This window comes from Pholcus phalangioides, unplaced genomic scaffold (assembly GCF_987345545.1).
Source record: "Pholcus phalangioides strain wild (caught in Gottingen) unplaced genomic scaffold, Ppha-v1.0 ptg000042l_1, whole genome shotgun sequence".
In the NCBI taxonomy this organism is placed as follows: Eukaryota; Metazoa; Arthropoda; class Arachnida; order Araneae; family Pholcidae; genus Pholcus; species Pholcus phalangioides.
Genome location: NW_028301628.1, coordinates 9,080,641 through 9,097,844, shown reverse-complemented (window position 1 = coordinate 9,097,844; position 17,204 = coordinate 9,080,641). Strand labels below are relative to the sequence as shown.

Sequence of the window (17,204 nt, the reverse complement as noted above, 5' to 3'; positions counted from 1 at the left end):
ACAGCTAGGGATTCTTGAGCTACCCGAATCTGATTCCTAGATGAGTCGTACAAATCCATTTACACTTCTGCTATAAATGCACTTATTGCGCCACTGGTTTCACTAATTTAGAAAAACAAACAGCCCCATGGAAGACAAAGTTGATTTAAGGTCGCGGTTGAAAAAAGATAAGAACCCCTGGGTTAAGGCATGCATATGGTACATAGTGTAAGCAAATACTATTAATTACATTGATCAACAACGATTAACCTTAAGAATATTTATTCAAGACATTTTTAATAATCTGAGTATAGCAGGAATTATTCATAAAGAAAAGCCATCGTTAAACAATGGGGGGAAGTGTTATCCTCTCGCGGATTCTTTGGTTCAACGTCAAGCTGCCGGAGCAACATCAGCTTCTTCTTCTTCCTCCTCCTCCTCCTCGTCAAACTCTTCTTCTTCATCTTCTTCTATTTCTGCAGGAAGAGAAGTAAATGACGTCATAAGAAAACCCTCAACGTCTTTCGCATAAAAACACGAACAAAACAAAAAAAAGCACGGGAAATAAAACAACAGACACCAAAATGACCAATCGTTTAACAAGATCCGCATATCCTCGAATTTACCGAAAGAGAACCCGGTCTGCGTTTATGAGCACGTCTGTGGTGTTATGCGTCAAATATAGATGGCACTATCTTGTCCCCTGATGCAGTTTCCATTCCTTGGTTGCTTATTTCTAGATCGTGCTTGCTAATCCCCCTTACTCCAGGTTGTCCCTGATTCTCAGATTTATGTGGAAGTCATTTCAATACATGACCTTTCTAGAATTTCTGCCTTGTTTCCCCCCCCCCCGGGGGGGGTCATTTTTTTTTTGAATTTCTGCTCGCTGACCTTTCCTGGATATGCGTATTCACATCGGAACAGGCACACCATGATACAGTACTTACAAATCATGAAAAATTCAAACATTTACCATCTTCAGAGGCGTACCCGGGAGCGGAGGGGGACGTTGCTCAATGGGACTGTGCCCCCAAGCCGACCAAAAATTAGAAGAAAAATTAATATTTCAGTGAAACATATAAACTGCCATCTATGCTATATATTTTGAAGTGAAGATGGTAAATGCTTGAATTTCCATATTATGTAAGTATATCATGTTAAACGTCTGCATGCTCTTTGCGAAAGACGTTTTCGAATGGTAGACTGGTTCGTATTCACGCATCGAAGTTATGCCACCAACGTGGCTCGAATCTGATGATGAGAGTTCAAGGCGATGCCAACATGGGCCAACCTTTTTAGGCGACCTTCTTCACGCTCCAAAACCAGACTTTTCACGGGCTCTTCTACAATGAATTTATAGCATGGAAAAAAAAAATATTATTGTCCTGGGCCCTAGGGTTAAGGCCCTGTCAGCCCCACACTTGTAGGCGCGCCCCCCCCCCCCCATGCCCACACGACCTCACAACGACATGCGTTAAGACTGCCTGCCACGGATTTATGCACCTTCCCGTAATATTTTATAAGCCGTCTATCTGCGCCAGTGGTTCCCAACCTTTTATGTTTCAAGTACCCCGCACGATGGGGCTAGTGCATTTTCCCTGCTAATGCCTGGAAACGGTGCATAACTCTTGAAATTCACAAGAAACTCACGTATGATATACGCAGGAGGCTTTCGTATCTCTAGAAATCCTTGGAAGGAGTGACTATTCTTAGATATGCACAGGATGCATTCGTTCCGTAGAAGTACGTATGTACGTTATATTTAGTCATTTGTGTACATACTCTGAAGCGTATTTACAGGAAGGCTCAAATAGTACAGGGCAGCGAATTGAAGGAATGAGTCATCAAAAGATTACTAGAATGGGAGAAAAGTGACGAAATTTGTCTAGCCCACAAGTGGTATAAATTCGCCTCTGCGAAAGAGATAGGTCAGTGATTGACCAAACGAGAGACCTAGAGAGTTTGCAAGCATTTGAGAGATCAAAGCAATGACTCAGAAAGGGACTGGACAGTGAGTGACCAAGTGACTTAGTGCAGGGGCTCTTAACCAATAGGTCACGACCCAAACTTGTGTCGTGGGGGCTTCCAAGATGGGTTGTCAAGTTCGCTTGCAGCCAGGGATTCTTGAGATATGTGTCACGATCAGGGGCGTAGCCAGAAATTTCGTTCGGGGGGGGACCACTTTCATTTTGGGGGGGGAACCAAAGTGACAGAACAATGGATTTGGCCATCTTTTTCCCTTTTTTCGGTCATTTTCTCACATTTCGGAAGGGGACCAGACCCCCAAGTCCCCCCTCCCCGCTACGCCCTTGGTCACGATCCGAAATTGATTCGCAGGGCTTCCGATTTGGGTCGTACACAGGGCCACAACTGGGGAGGGGGGCAGGTGGGGCCTGATGCCCTCGAGCGCTGGACTAGAGGGAGCGCTGAATTCACCCTTCAACTGTTCCTTGAGGTCCTGATTGTATAAATCCAGTCACAACCAGAGATTCTTGGTCAGGGCCCAAACTTGACACGCAGGGGCTTCTTTTAGATGAGTCGTAAAACTCAATTTGTGGACCTGTTATAAATGCACTTATTGGGTTACTGGATTCACTAATTTCTAAAAACAATCAGTCCCATGGGTCGCGAAGCTGATTTTGTGTCACGGCTGAACAATTTTAACCCCTGACTTGGAGAGTTTGCAAGCACGTAAAGAACCAGGTCAGCGAGTGACCACAAGCAGGACTTGGAAATTTTGCAGAGGCATGTGAGTGATGAAAAGTGAGTCCTGAAGAATTTTCAGAAATGAGAATGACTTTGAGAGCAAGGGACCAGCTGGTGTATAAATCGTGATCAAATGAATGACCAAGAACATATACAAGCATGTGAGTGACCCAAAGAGTGACTTAGACACAAGGGCAAAAGGGGGGCTGTACCTGAGGAGGAAAATTTGAGGTATAACCTATATAAGGTTATATAGGAGGTCGTAGGCATTACTGTGTATAATCGGTGCCTCGTCTAGTCCAGCATCCGCGATTGCCACACCAGCACCTTCTATAGCAGAAAGCCTCCGCGCGAAGCTCTGACGTCACTGATATCGTCCATTTCACCTGTAGCCATTGGATGAAAAACTCAATTGGATATGGCAGGCCGACGTATGCGAAATCTTTACCGTTTTTAGCAGTATATCCAATGACTGTAGGTGAATTGGACGACTTCAGTGACGTCACGAGGGCTTCGAAAGGAGGCTTTCTGCTATAGAAGGTGTTGGCCAGACCAGCCTGCCTGCCCCCCCGCCCTTTTAATTGCGGCCCCCGCATTCCCCTGCGAAATTTCTAACGAATCGGTACATACCGGAACATGTTACGTGCGTATATATGCGTGGCACTATCGTATTTATGTTGTCGGAGTTGTACTTGTTTCGTGTTCTTGCTGGTGCTGTTATACGTCTACTTTGCTTCGATATCTCTTTAGAGATGTGAAGTGGAGTGTGTGTGTGTCCGTCTTCCATGCTTCCGTAAACTTGCATGGCTTCCCCGCAAACCAGACGCGCTATTTTTTCCGAAGTTTCACTTACCGTGGCAAGTAAACACGACGTGAGCGTTGTCGTTCTCGACGTTGACCAACCGGACATAGTTGAGTCCTTCCAGGAATTCCCAGTCGAAAAACGGCGCATAATACTCCTGTAACCATAAAAATTATATAAATTGGCTTTCATAAAATTTAAAGAGACAATTATCACAATGTTGTAGCTCGGTATGGCAAGAGTTTTCAAAAAATGAATAAAAATTCGAGAAAAAAAACACCACTCACTCCGTGCACTTCTTCGTCAGTGTTAACGACCTCTGCCCGGTACGTGTACGAGTCGAGCTGAGGAGCACGTCCGTGATCGACGACGACAATCAATATTCCAGCATTTCCGCGGGAGGCCGAGACCCTCACGGTCCTAGTGAAGTCCACGGCGATGGACAGCAGCCGGTCTGATTTTGGCTCGACGGGCAAACCAATCATCGAGTTGAGCGGGATGCTCGCGCAATTTATCGCTGGGGGAAATAATAAGTAAAATACAGGTAAGAACATGGATCCATAACTAAAATAAATACCAATAAATAATTTGGAATTAATATTGGCCTGGGGGGGGGGGGGCCCTAAACAAACGTTTACACAATTTATATTTCCAACTTCCAATGCTACGCGAGGCTAGATCTTCTTATGGTTGTAAGACTCTGCATTTCTTCTTGGAAAACGCAAGCGTTCTACGCTCTATACTCTTTTGGTCACGCACATGCTTGCACACTTTTTTGGTCACTCACTGATATGGCCTCACGCTATATACGGGTCACTCTTCCGATCATTCACGTACTTGTACACACTCTAGATCTCTTTTGGTTTCGCACTGACCTGATTCGCTTGCCCTCTGCTCTAGGTCACTCACTCTGACTCTTTTATTTCAAACTGAAGTCCATCGATGCCCCCCCACCACAAGCTCTCGCTGGACTCTAGTCCAGGACAAAAACTCTTAGTATTTTTTTTTTTACATTCAAAATTCACTATAGGGGCAGGGCCATTACCTCATATGATCAGGCCTTGAGCAAATAACGATTTTTTAGCCCCCCCCCCCCATATGCAGTCTTTTTTGAGAGGTGTTCGCAGGCGAAAGGGGGCATGTGGGTTGTGCCTAAAATGAAACCTAGAATACGACGTGGTCCAGGACCTGGCCTGGCCACAGCAGAGGTCTCACTAGAACCACCAAGCGGAGAGGGGAGATGTGGCCCAACACCTGTGCTGGCCACAGACACGAACAAGAGTACACGTGGTCAAGGACCTGGCTTGGCCACGGTAAACAACAAAGGGCTCACTAGAGCTACAAAGCCATAGACTTGCGAATTTTTGCTATTCGTAACTTTTTGTTTAAAAATATGTTTCATTGATGTGTAATACCAGACACCACCCAGCCCCTCATCGGGGCAATGGCTAAAATTGAGAACTGTCGATTGAGTCTGGGCGGTGAAATTAAATGTGCCTAAAATGTGTACAAAAGGGAGCTAATTTTGGCGGCCTGAAAATTTCTGGGGCCCGGGCACGTACCTCGTTCGTCAGTGCGGGAAACAGGCACTGATGTCAACCCCCCCCCCCCCATGCATCCATGAACGGAGCACATAAAACGAAATTCGTTCCTCGATGCTAAATATACTGTCCCGTTTAATTTAATTTTAACCACGGGTAATACCTGATACACGATAACAAGCGCCAATATCTTAATCATAAAGATGAATTAAGAGATTTATTATGACTAAATTAATTAATTACCTTCTTCCTCCATAGCGTCTTCCTCCACTTGACACAAACGGCAAAATAATTAAAACTAGACGTGCAAGATCGAAACGGCCTCGACCAAGGTTTATTTTTCGTGCGGCTGCGCAGATCCTTGTTTTTTTTTTATATTTCCAAGTCGTCTGAGAATCTCCTTCAGCTTTCTTTTTTTTTTTACTTGAGCTGTGTCGTCTGCGCGAAATGTAATAAATATAACTTCAGAATCGATGCAAGAACTGATTTCAGAATCGATTTTTAGAAAAAAGAAATAGATTCATAGCCCAAAAGAAATCAGATTTCAGAATAAAATTTCATTGGAAAAAGTAATTTCAGAATTGATGAAATATCCTCAGTAGAGTGCACAACCTCTAGCCAAGGGGCCAGATGCGGCCCGCCAAGGGGTTTCCATCAGCACCTATCTCCATCCGGCCCGTGAAAGTTGTTCGATAGAAAAGTATATCAATATACACGATAAATACCTAGGCTGACCATATTTCCTTAATAAAAATAACATATAACGCCATAAAAAATAGAAAAATAAAGTTGCCATTTACAGCCGAAAACATTCTCAAAAGCAAGTTAAGTTGAGAATTAGGGGCCGTTCAAGTATTACGTAAGCAAATTTTTAGCCATTTTTGACCCCCCCCCCTTGTCTGCAAAATTTCGTCATCAGCTCTGCCCCTCTGAATTCTAACTCATATTTTCATAAAGGGTGGTTGATGACCTAAGCATTATCCAAACCCCCCCCCCCTTGTCATCAAAAGTCAGCAAATCGGAAACCCCCCTCCCCCCATCGATGATGACGTAATACTTGAACGGCCCCTTACAGCCAAATATTGCGTATCTAATGCTAGTGTTTGGTCTGATTTTTTTTTCCAGGACTGCCACCCGTATTTCGAATTGTGAGTTAAGGGAATGATCGAATATTTGTACCGTTGTAGGCCTGTTGCACGCTGTGGTGAGGCTTTCCAATTACTTTAATTATTGAAAGAGTGTGTGTGTGTGTTGCGGTCCGAACATTTCTTGCAAGGATGTTCAACCTTTAGGAGGCTGCGGACCACTTCATCGATTCGAAAACGTGCCCCACGGATCACTTAATTAAGTGATCTAGAACAGTGTTGCAAGTTATTTAAGTTCTGCAGATGATTAATGATCTGTAAATGTGCCACGGGTCATTTAAGATATCTGTAAATATGCCGGTGATTTGTGAATAAACGACGGGTCGCTTAAGTGCACCGAGAATGCGTCGCAGATCACTTCAGTAATCTGGGAATCTGCTGCGTGTTGCTCAAGTTATCTGGGAATATGTCACTGAAATGGTGTAGAACTGCACCGCGGGTCGCTAAGTGAGATGGAAATGTGCCGGTTAAATCTGTTTTTACAAAACTATGAGGTCGCGGGCCACACCAGAATACTCCGGGGGCGACGAGTTTAGCATGTATGGGTTGAAGTATGTAATTTGGCTTATTAAGAAATTCCCCCGATTTTCCTTCTGGCCACCCACAACTCCCAGCCTATTACCATCAAGGCAATTTCCCAACCCAACCCCCAAAAAAGATTAATGTTAACCCCCCCCCCCCAAGCATTTTTGAAATTAGGTAACGCTGTTTTATTTGTACATTCAGGAAATCAGTGAATTCGCTAAACAAGAACTATTCTCAGTAACATTGTGACGCTTTTGTTGTGAATCTTCTGTATAATGAATACCAGGCAGGCAGTTCGTGTCACCGAGATCACTGAACAAGAATCGGCTGGAAGGTTCCTGTGAGAAGAGATAATGGAGATAAAATATTATATAAAATATATTCAAAAAAAGTGTTTCAATCGAAATTTTCCAATGCGTCTAAAAATCCCCTAGATTCTCAGGGATGGGTGATGTCCCGATTCATCCTTTTGCTGGGATAGTGCCCGTTTCATCCTCAGGTGATGAATTCCATTCACTCCATCCCCATTCCGTTCGTATGATGGCATTTTAAAAATGGGGGGGGGGGGTACGGAGTGGACTCCAATGTTTTTTGAGTCAAAGGCACCAGTACATGCCCATCATTAGGAGTGGAGCGCCTATGTCAAGGGTGCTCAACATTTAGGAGAGTGTGGGTTACTTAATTTTTTCGAAAACGTGTCGTGGGGCCACTCAACTGATCTGGAAATGCGACGTAGGGAAAATTTATTTTCTGTCCGTCTGTTTGTGTATGTTCTCTATACAACGCTATTTCGGGAAAGCTTCGATATCTCCTTGAGATGAGAAGCGGGGTGTGTCCGGTCCTTCAATGTTCAATAAAAAATCTACAATTTTAGATCTATCGTCGCCAAATTTTGCATATATACCAAACAGAGCCCGGACTGTAAATGATAGGCTACTTTAAAAGTTTCTCAGAGCAGATCAAATGCCCGGAATGAGCCAAAAAACTGTCGGGCAACAATGGTTTCTGGGTCTCAACAACCACTTTCGGAATGTTTACTTTGGTTACAGTGGTTCCCTAGCAATGCGTTTCAGACGTGCATATGCCTTTACTTGTTTGTCACTTCTTTAATGCCGCCAGTATTATGTATAATAATTTATTCCTTTATAATGGTTTTTGTCACTTTTTCAATCCTCCCAGTAATTGAACAAAACCCGAGCAGCTAGTTCATATAGAACTAGCTATGGCTATAGCTAGTCATAAATAAAATTGTTTGGATAAAAGTGATTTTTATAAGCAGGGCACTGTACCTGGATCACCACACTATCATATACCAATCACTTGATAACGACATTGGCAAAGGCCGGTATTACACTATACAAGGTCGATAAAATCCCTTTTATAAAACTCACAAAAACCCACCAATAAAGCTCATAGGTTACATTCGAGCAAATGCAACCGATGCCCTTACTGGTTGAATTTTGCAAGTTTTATCAATGAACTTTTATGAAACTTTTATAGTGTAACACCGGCCTTAGAGGGAGAAAGAGAGAGAAATGAATAAAATCCCAAGATGATAACAACAATAATAACCAAAACAACAACAACAACAATAAATAAAAACCGGGATTTTTCAAGCAAATTTTTTTTCATGTCTTTATTGACATTACTGATCCGTAAGTGGGGGAATAGAACAATCTCTGGATGTTTTCGCTGCGGATTATTCCAAGAAATAGCCATAACAATTTCCAAGTAGTTTAACATCATACATGTTTCGAGAATTCTCTCCCGTATAAAAAAAAAAGAAAAGAGAATCGCCCCCCGTGCCGCCCCCAATTCCTCTTTCCTCTTCGATTTCATCGGCAGGCCCGGATTGCAAACACTAGGCCCTCCCTTATACATACATAACAAATAAATATGTACGTATTTCGAAATTTTCTCAATCGACGCAGTAATAGTTCTCTCTCTCGCTCTGGGAAAATATCGTATTTTAAAGTATTTGTATCGGGTGAGAAAATCTGTTTCTTTTTTAGGGAAAAATACGTGAAATGTGTGAAATTTTTTTTCCCCCCTTTTATTTTTATTATTATACTGGAAAGCATGGGCCGTAACAAAAATGGTTTGGCTGAATAAGTAGCTTCGAGAGAGAGATTTTTGGGTTGAAGGAATATACAATATCCGAACAAAACAACAACTGTTATATCCGTATATAGTGTCATTATAAGCCACTTTTCACGTAAATCGTTCCTTGAAGGGAGTTTTTCCCTCGGGAACTTTGAAAAATGGCCGTTCGATATTAAATGGCTCTTCTTCTTCAAGAGAGAGAGATAAAGAGGATTTATTTCCCCCCCCCCCGAAAATATGGAAACTGTGTATAAGAGCTGAGAGATCTTTTCGAGAGTAAGTACATCGAGAACAATTTACGGTGTAGAATCATGAGAGTTCCAAGAAATACTCGTTTTCGCCAGTTTTCTTGGGAGAATTTTAGGGGATTGGAACCAAATACAGTTTATAATTACATAATTTACACACAGTTTGGTTATAGCAACCTCGGTTGTAACGACACCTCGGCTATAACATCGTAGGCAGCATTGATGGGCCGGGGTGATTTCTATATAGCATACATGCTCAACCCATATTCACCTCGTGGGCTGAATATGACCCACGACTTAAAACCTAATTTTGTAAAAATGAGCCAAGTGGCATATTTCAAGGTCACTTGGCGGTGAAGTTCCACATCTTAACTAGCCCATCACATAAAGCTGTTCCCCATCACTTAAGTGTACCGCATGTTCCCAGATCTTTTAAGTGGCCCATGGCACATTTACAGATTTATTTTTATTTATTTATTTATATGTAGCCTATGTTACTGCTAAATCCCGAAGTGCTGCCAATTCGCTGCGGGGCCGGCCACTTCGCGATTTGGCCAAAGTACGAATTGCAGAAACAAATCGGACTTTGGAAGGCCATTTCGCGAGGTGGCCGGAGATCCTTGGCCAAAGCTCGATATGCTGATGAAAGACTGCTCGGTAGCAGAAAAAAATCTATTTTTTTTTAATCGCCAACTCATGCGTGATACATGTTTATGAATAGCAGCCGCATTGGATTAGCTCTACGTGACGAGAAAAAAAAAGTGAAATTTGAGGGGGAGGGGAACTATAAAATAATTATATAGACATAGTTTTTCTGCCAAATTTTGGAGGAAAGAAATTATTACCGCATCGTGACTGTGGTTTAACAGGTTACCATAACTAACGTGGACATCACTATCACGAAAAAATACGCCAACTTGACGATGATCATGTCTTTTGATATCGGACTTTGGCCACTTCGCGAACTACCCGGTCAATGTCCGAAATTGACCGGAGATGTTGAGAGAAGCTTGAGGGAACAGACAGGGCCTGGGACGACAAGAAACAAAAAGGTACTCCATCACAGGAAGGGGGGGGGGGACAGTTGGTGTGTATTTCGAAGCCCGCACCCAGTAATTTCTCTGAAACGGTCAAAATGAATTCGCATTAAAAATTCAGATTCTCACTTGCCGTCCCTGGAGCACCAGAAACGCCAAAAAACGCCTCGTCATATTTCCCCTGTTTGCAGGACAAATGTAACTAATGATGGGTCATCATCAGCAGCTTTAATGTGAATTGAGTTATCGGCATAATTTTAAGAACCGTAAAATAATTTAACCAAGAGGTGGGACAGTTTCTTTAAAAGCGGGACGTACGGTCACGAGAGGTTCAGCTTCGTTATTAATTGCGTGCAGCTTTATACAATGAAACTTCTCTTTTACGGACACCGACGGGTTAAAAAAATTCATCCGTAAAAGAAGGGGGCGACCATTAATCAAGGGGGGTTGAAATGCATACCTTTACTATTTCACCGAATTATTATTCAGCCGTAAAACAGGGGTTAACCGCATCTGAGGGGGTGTCCGTTGAAAGGGCGTTTTACTGTACTAAGAATAAATCACCTTTATCCCTGAGTCCCCTCGGCTAAATCCATGTCAGTCCCCCATCAGGGTCGCCTATAGGGATGGCGTATGAGGCATTGCACTCGGGCGTCAGGTGAACTCAAGCCACCTCTGTGGTAGAGTAAACATTTAAACGTCATTTCTCACGTCCCTTTTTTTTCCGAGGTTTGAGGTCACGTCCCGCATCAGATCGCTCATGTGTGATGATGATGATGACCATATTCGGCCAGTGGACCATGGATTGAGCATGTGTGTTGTTAGGTGTCAAGTGACCTTCTCCTTCAGCGGAACCAACTCTAAGAGCGGGGGTCAGTTCGTGGTTGATCTAGGTGGGCCGGAATTCCCACAAAGTTGCCCACGATTCTACGATTACCGACAGCGTTTCCGCCATTTTGTCCGACCCCTGTATATTATATCTCCTACAAAAATGTTTACCGAAATACGATAAAAATTTATCAAAATATGGACATTTTTATCTTATAAAAAAAAAAAGGACGCGATAATTAATTCAGTGCGAGAAGTAAATCAATTCACATACACACGCTGTCTCTCTCTGGCATCATATCTATCCGAGCATTTAAACGTAATGGCCGCAATTCCCCCCGACATCTTGATTGTAAATGATCTTTTAAAGCCCGAGACAGTATTGACAATCTTGTTGGACCTTGTTACGTGTCTTTGCCTAGTTAATAGCAGTTATTAAAGCCCACAACCTAATCATCGCTGAAATTGGACATCTTTTTTTTCTTTTTTTTTTGTTCAATCTGAATCCCACACACACACACAACCCCGTTCACCCCACCCCCCCCCCCCCATCCGATACATAATTACCCAGAAATCTAGAATTTTCCATCTGATGCTGTTGGCAACGAGCAATTTGTCAAGTGTCTCATAATAGCCACATCAAGGTGGGGGGATGACGAAAAGGGGGGGGGGATATTGATTTACTTATCGGATGTCTTTACTTTTCCTGGAGTTGGCATCATGCTTCGATGAACCGCTAGAGGTCGTTAGTTACGCGAGGTGAAAGTAAGTAACGTCACATTTGTCGGTGGATTTAGTTGATATCGTTCATATGTAACGTTTTTCTTTTGCATATGTTCAGTCTCCCCTCCACCCTCCCCCTCCCCCCAATTTTCGATATAATAATGCTGATCGGGTCGGGGGGTGGCATGGAATTATGGATTTTGTCATAATGGTTTCTCTCTCTCTGCTGGCTTCTTCTTTTTCAAATGTGAATCCATCTTCAAGGAAACGAGAATGTACATAAATGTAATCGATGGATGGAATTCTTCTGTGAACCCGTTGCCTGAAAACCAGATCCAGAGAAACACATCAAGCACCCACCATCGATTACATTTATGTATATCCACCTTTACTTGAAGATGGATTCATATTCAAAAAAAAAGAAGGCAAAAACTGGGTTCAGCATGTGTATGGATGCATTGATTTTCAAACTTTTGTCACTCATGGCATACCCTATTCATGGTGCGTTTGCGGCCCTCCAGAATAGTTTAGTACAAGGGTGCTCAACCTTTTGGAGAGTGCGGGCCACTTCGTTGGTTTGGAAACCTTGTCGCAGGCCGGTTTATTATGAGTTAAGGGCCATTCAAGTATTACATCAGCATTGAGAGAGAGGAAGGAGTTTCGGATTTGCTGACATTTGACGGGGGGGGGGGGGGGGGGTGTCAAATGATGATTACGAAAGTGTGAAATACTCTTTATGATATCTTCATTTTCTGTATTTTTGTGTGTATTTACAGTCAAACCTCGTTAGTGCGTCACCTGGTTAACACGTCACTCCGCTTACCGGATCACTTTTTGGAAGTCCCAATTATCTTCGTGCAGGAATTGGCACAGCTATGGCTTACTCCGTTTAACGAGTCACTCCGCTTATCAAGTCATATTTTTTCTCTCCCCAGAGTGACTCATTAACGAGGTTTGACTGTATTTACTATTCCCCTGAAAAACTTGCCCACGCGTGCCGAGGGCCCACCTTGCGCTATTGTCAAGACACATCCTCAACTAGTCAATGCAATTTGCATTCGATAGCGGTATAGGAAGGAATTACTCCAAATTACTCAAATGTTTGTTTTTAAGCAACCATCTTGACGTGACTGTGTGATTTAACATCTCTGGAATTTGGAGAAACCTGAGAATAATAATACATATGTAAAAATTATGTGCAATTTGGTTGAGAAATTGAAAAAGCTTTCACGAAAATGTGTTGATTCAGCTGCCGAAGCAAAGGGTTTTCACTGGCGTTATCTCTGTCAACTTAAAACATTATTTTTTTTAAATAATAATGGTTATTATAAGAATATGACTATCTCTTTTTTTGAAGACATTTGTGTTTCAAGTTATTTTTTAAATAAAATTTTGTTATAATTAAACAGTTTAAGTTTCGATTTTGTGTGCGCCTGAATAAATTAGTTTCGTTTTTTAGCGTCATCTATCTTTGACTTTAAATATTACTATCTAGTTCTATACACGTATAAATTTTGGTTTTATTTATTCAAATTCGATCTTTCTTTCTTTTTTCAAATTCGAGAAATCAATTTCTGAATAATTTCCAAAATAATTGATTATTTGGAAAAGTTGTACCCACTTATTAAATATTCGGATACAGTGAAATATCATTAATATGATGTTTCTTCTGCTTTCATGAGCCTGAACCATTATAATTAATAGGGCTAGGATTTTTATGCTCTAAAAACTTCTAAAAAATGCTCTATAAAATATGCATTTATGCTCTTAAAAAGCTGTAAATATGCTCTATAAAACGAAAAATATGTCCTAAAAATTTTCATTCCTATCTCAAATAACATTAGTTTAGCAAAATAATATGATAATGAGAAGCATTGATGCTGTCAACTATTTTGAACCATTACTTATAGTATGAAGAGAAATTTCTAGTTTTACTAACTAATCTCATCGAGCCAAAATTTCCCTCAAAAATTTCCCCTTTTGAACGAGTTTTTCGCCTACAAATTTAGAATTAATGTGCTGCCATCTATTGAAATACCTAGCCAAGTAGTGTAGCTTTAGAAAAGCACAAAATTAAAATAAAATAAATAACTCTTTTCATTTGATAAAAACTCTCAAAATTCCCCCCCCCCCACATTTACCAATTTTAGCCAATTTTTCCCACGAGTTGCCATCGCCGACACCGATTCAGATGATTAATCTATTTACAACCACACACCAGTATCATTGAAAAAGGGTTAGTATTTTTATGCTCTGGCAATTCAGTGTCATTGCTGATTGATTGCAAAAACCTGATCAATTTTTGTTAATGGTTTATTTCAAGTGAAGAATCATTTTCGAATCAGATGATTCTTTCTCCATCAGTTTGTATACGAATATCAAGCACCATACATCTCTCTACACTTCTAACTTGCATAAGGAACACTAAGTACATCAAAATAAATAAATATTCAATATAATATTTTTAAAAAATTTGAATATCGTTTAAATTGAACATCGCCTTTGTTTTCGAAACAGCACACTTACAGGCAAAAAATTGAAATATCCCGAAAAACCGGGACATATGGATCCAGGGGGCCAGATTTTCCGACACATCGCCCTGGATCCACCTGCCTCCATCCTATTCGCAGCTGAAGCTGCCTGACTCCACTCAATTTGCAGCTGAAGATGCTTGCCGATCGTAGCAGAAGGCATGGACCCAGGGGGGGGGGGAACTGCCACCCCTTCTTAAGAGCCGAATAATATGGTAACATTTGTCTGTCTCGTAAAATACGGGACGATCAAACTGACTCACACAATTCGCCCGTCCCGTCACATCATCCTGTATCCGCGCCTGTCTTTGACCTTTCACTTTAACCTTATAGCCTTAAAAAACTGAGAAGCGATGCGAACGATCTTTGACCTTGGTCACAAGGGTCTATGTATGGCCTAAGGCCTCATAACAAAGTCAGGCCCTGTGGTGCGTTAATATTCGTCGACGGTATTGCGCGGGGGAGGGAGGTCCGTTTTAATACCAAACCGTTAAATACTTCAGTAACAGTGCCAAAATAATTGCAGTGACGATCGTCGATCGATATTCAAGAAGTACCCGTCGTTATAACAACAGGTCCTCTTCCCATATACTGCCTACTAAAATTACTGTCATCGCATCGTATTGCTATAACACAGACAGTCCACCACAATAGCACCCCCCGGATCCACTGTTACAAGTATCATTATTATATAATAACCATCGAAACAGGAGCCCAAGAGAATCCCAACATTCAATAACTCTCGTTATTATTATATAACAATAGCGGAGCCGCCACTGACCGTCACTGCGATAGTTAGTTAGCTACCGTTCCTGACATCTCTCTCTCAAACACGTTGATAATAATTACGAGACTCGGTTCACACAGAAAACACGTACGCAGCAGTCATCGTTGGCTATGACGGATTATAACCCATTTTAGATCGGCAGTGGTGGCGATAGAACCAGTATGAAGCCGTAATTAACGGGATTCTCTCTCTATCTAGCTTTAGTGTCACTATAAATTTATCATATCTTCTCAGTGCCGTGATAGATGACTAGCAAACGGATCTCTCTTAAGGGTGCAGCAACAGTATAAGAACCTTGTTGTTCCAGGACACCCTCCCCGAATCTTCGGAATCGCCTCGCGTTTACGCCGTCTTTTTCCAAAATGAAACATCACACTCTAACATAGGATCCTATGGGTTGGCATGAGTTGGGGGTCGACTGAAGGAAAAATTCTGAAAAGGGGGCAGAGATGAAACCAAAGTTTTGAGAAACTGTACTCTACAACCTTATACACGCTTTAAAGAATTGCACACTTTTTTTTGGTTGCTTACTGACCTGGTTCCTCGCTCTTCAGTTCCCTCTCTTGGTCACTCCCATGCTCAAAAATAGCGAAGCTCATGTACACTCTCTAGCTAGATCAGGGGTCTTCAACCTTTCTCGAGTCGCGAGCGCTGCCAATGCCCATCATCAAACGAAGAGTGTGCCTTATGGCCACTTTGACATACGTATGCCTGAAATCTGCATAATTGTAATCCTCGAATGCAATTTTTACAGGGCGTAATTGAAGCGTTGATCAAAGTGCTCGCGTGCACAAACTCGGACACGAGCATTGAGCACTGTTGGTGCTTTGGGGGAGCATCATGGTGCTTGCGAGCAACGGGTTGAAGATGGTTGCTCTAGAATATAGATGACTCTTTTGGTCACTCGCTAACCCCGTCCCTCACTCTCTAGGTCTCACTTAACCGTCTTTCGTAATTCTTTTGGGTATTCACATGCTCTAGGTCACCACTCTTTTGGTGCATGACCACTTCGTGCAAGTGTGCAAGTACCGTCACTGCGACCAATCAAACACATTAATAATTACGAGACTCGGTTCATAGAAAACACGTACACAGCAGTCATCATCATCAGCCATGACGGATTATAATCCATTCTAGATGGCAGTGGTGGTAGAGTAAGAATGAAGCCGTAATTAACGGGACTCTCTCTCTAGCCTGTAAAGTCACTATAAATTTATCATTATCTCAGTGTCATGATAGATGACTAGCAAACGGATCTCCTTCAAGGGTCCAGCAAAAGTATGAAAACCTTGTGACTTCAGGCTTGCATACCCCCCCCCCTCCCTCCATCCTACGCCACCACCCGTGGCGTTTATTGCCGAATTTTCACGTTTACGACGTCTTCATTCCAATATAAAACATCGCACCCTATGAAGACATTGAAAAACGGTTGTCCCGTTTTCTTTTTCTGTTTTTTTCTAGATGGACCGTAGAAGCCATTGAATAAGGGAGAGTCATCCATCTGTACAACTGACGCAGCAGGAGACCCAACAACAGTCCTCCTTTTTTTACTGTAGGTCCTCTCTCTCTTCTACTGCTTACTATCACCAGTGACATGATGGCAACATTCATATCATGCGAATGATTTCTTTTTCTTTTTTAGTGCTCATGACCTTTACCTTCATTTATCTTCGGATGGCGGAGGTAGGGGGGGGGGCGTTAAACTTCACACGGTGGACATCATAGGGTGCCGCTTTAACCGAAATATATGTTGCTCCTAATCTTCTTACACACAATAGGCACGAGACCACTGCTCGGAAATTTATATCCGGATTAAATGGCGAGGAAAAAAAGAAAAAGGTGGCTGAGAAGAAGACATCGGATGGCATCACCGGTTTTTCTTGCTATTTTTTCTTAATGTTGTATGTGGGGTGCTCGATGATGATGTTGGATAAAGTCATCTCTTTTTTCTATTTTCTTGAGCGATATATCTCATTCTCCACGCAGTCGGTTCAGCACGTCTTCTAGGACTTCACACCTTTTCTTGTTAAATGGCTCTTCTTTGTTGTTGTTGTTGTTGTGAGTGAGGAAAAAGAAGCAGGTGAAAGGTGTAAGAAACAACATCATCTGAAGATTCTTCCAGATTATATATGCTGGGGAGAATTGGGGCAGCTGTGTCTTATAGACACGGCCGCAAGTTCTGAAGGGAATACGTTTTTTGTGTCTTGAATCACGTGGTAGGTACTAACATAATGAAATTGTCATTATCA

General features: G+C 42.1%; 1 protein-coding gene across 1 annotated transcript in view; it reads right to left on the bottom strand.

Annotated features, from left to right (window-relative positions):
- Positions 1 to 308: 308 nt before the first annotated feature.
- The window catches only part of LOC149064438 (uncharacterized), a 74,883-nt gene continuing 57,987 nt past the window's right edge, over positions 309 to 17,204 (bottom strand). The window contains exons 2-4 of the mRNA XM_089254667.1: positions 3,775 to 4,004; positions 3,539 to 3,644; positions 309 to 455 (exon numbers count right to left, since the gene is read on the bottom strand). Of these exons, the coding sequence (XP_089110793.1) occupies positions 373 to 455; positions 3,539 to 3,644; positions 3,775 to 3,972 (387 nt within the window). The 5' untranslated portion in view covers positions 3,973 to 4,004 and the 3' untranslated portion in view covers positions 309 to 372. The remainder of the gene's footprint in view (positions 456 to 3,538; positions 3,645 to 3,774; positions 4,005 to 17,204) is intronic.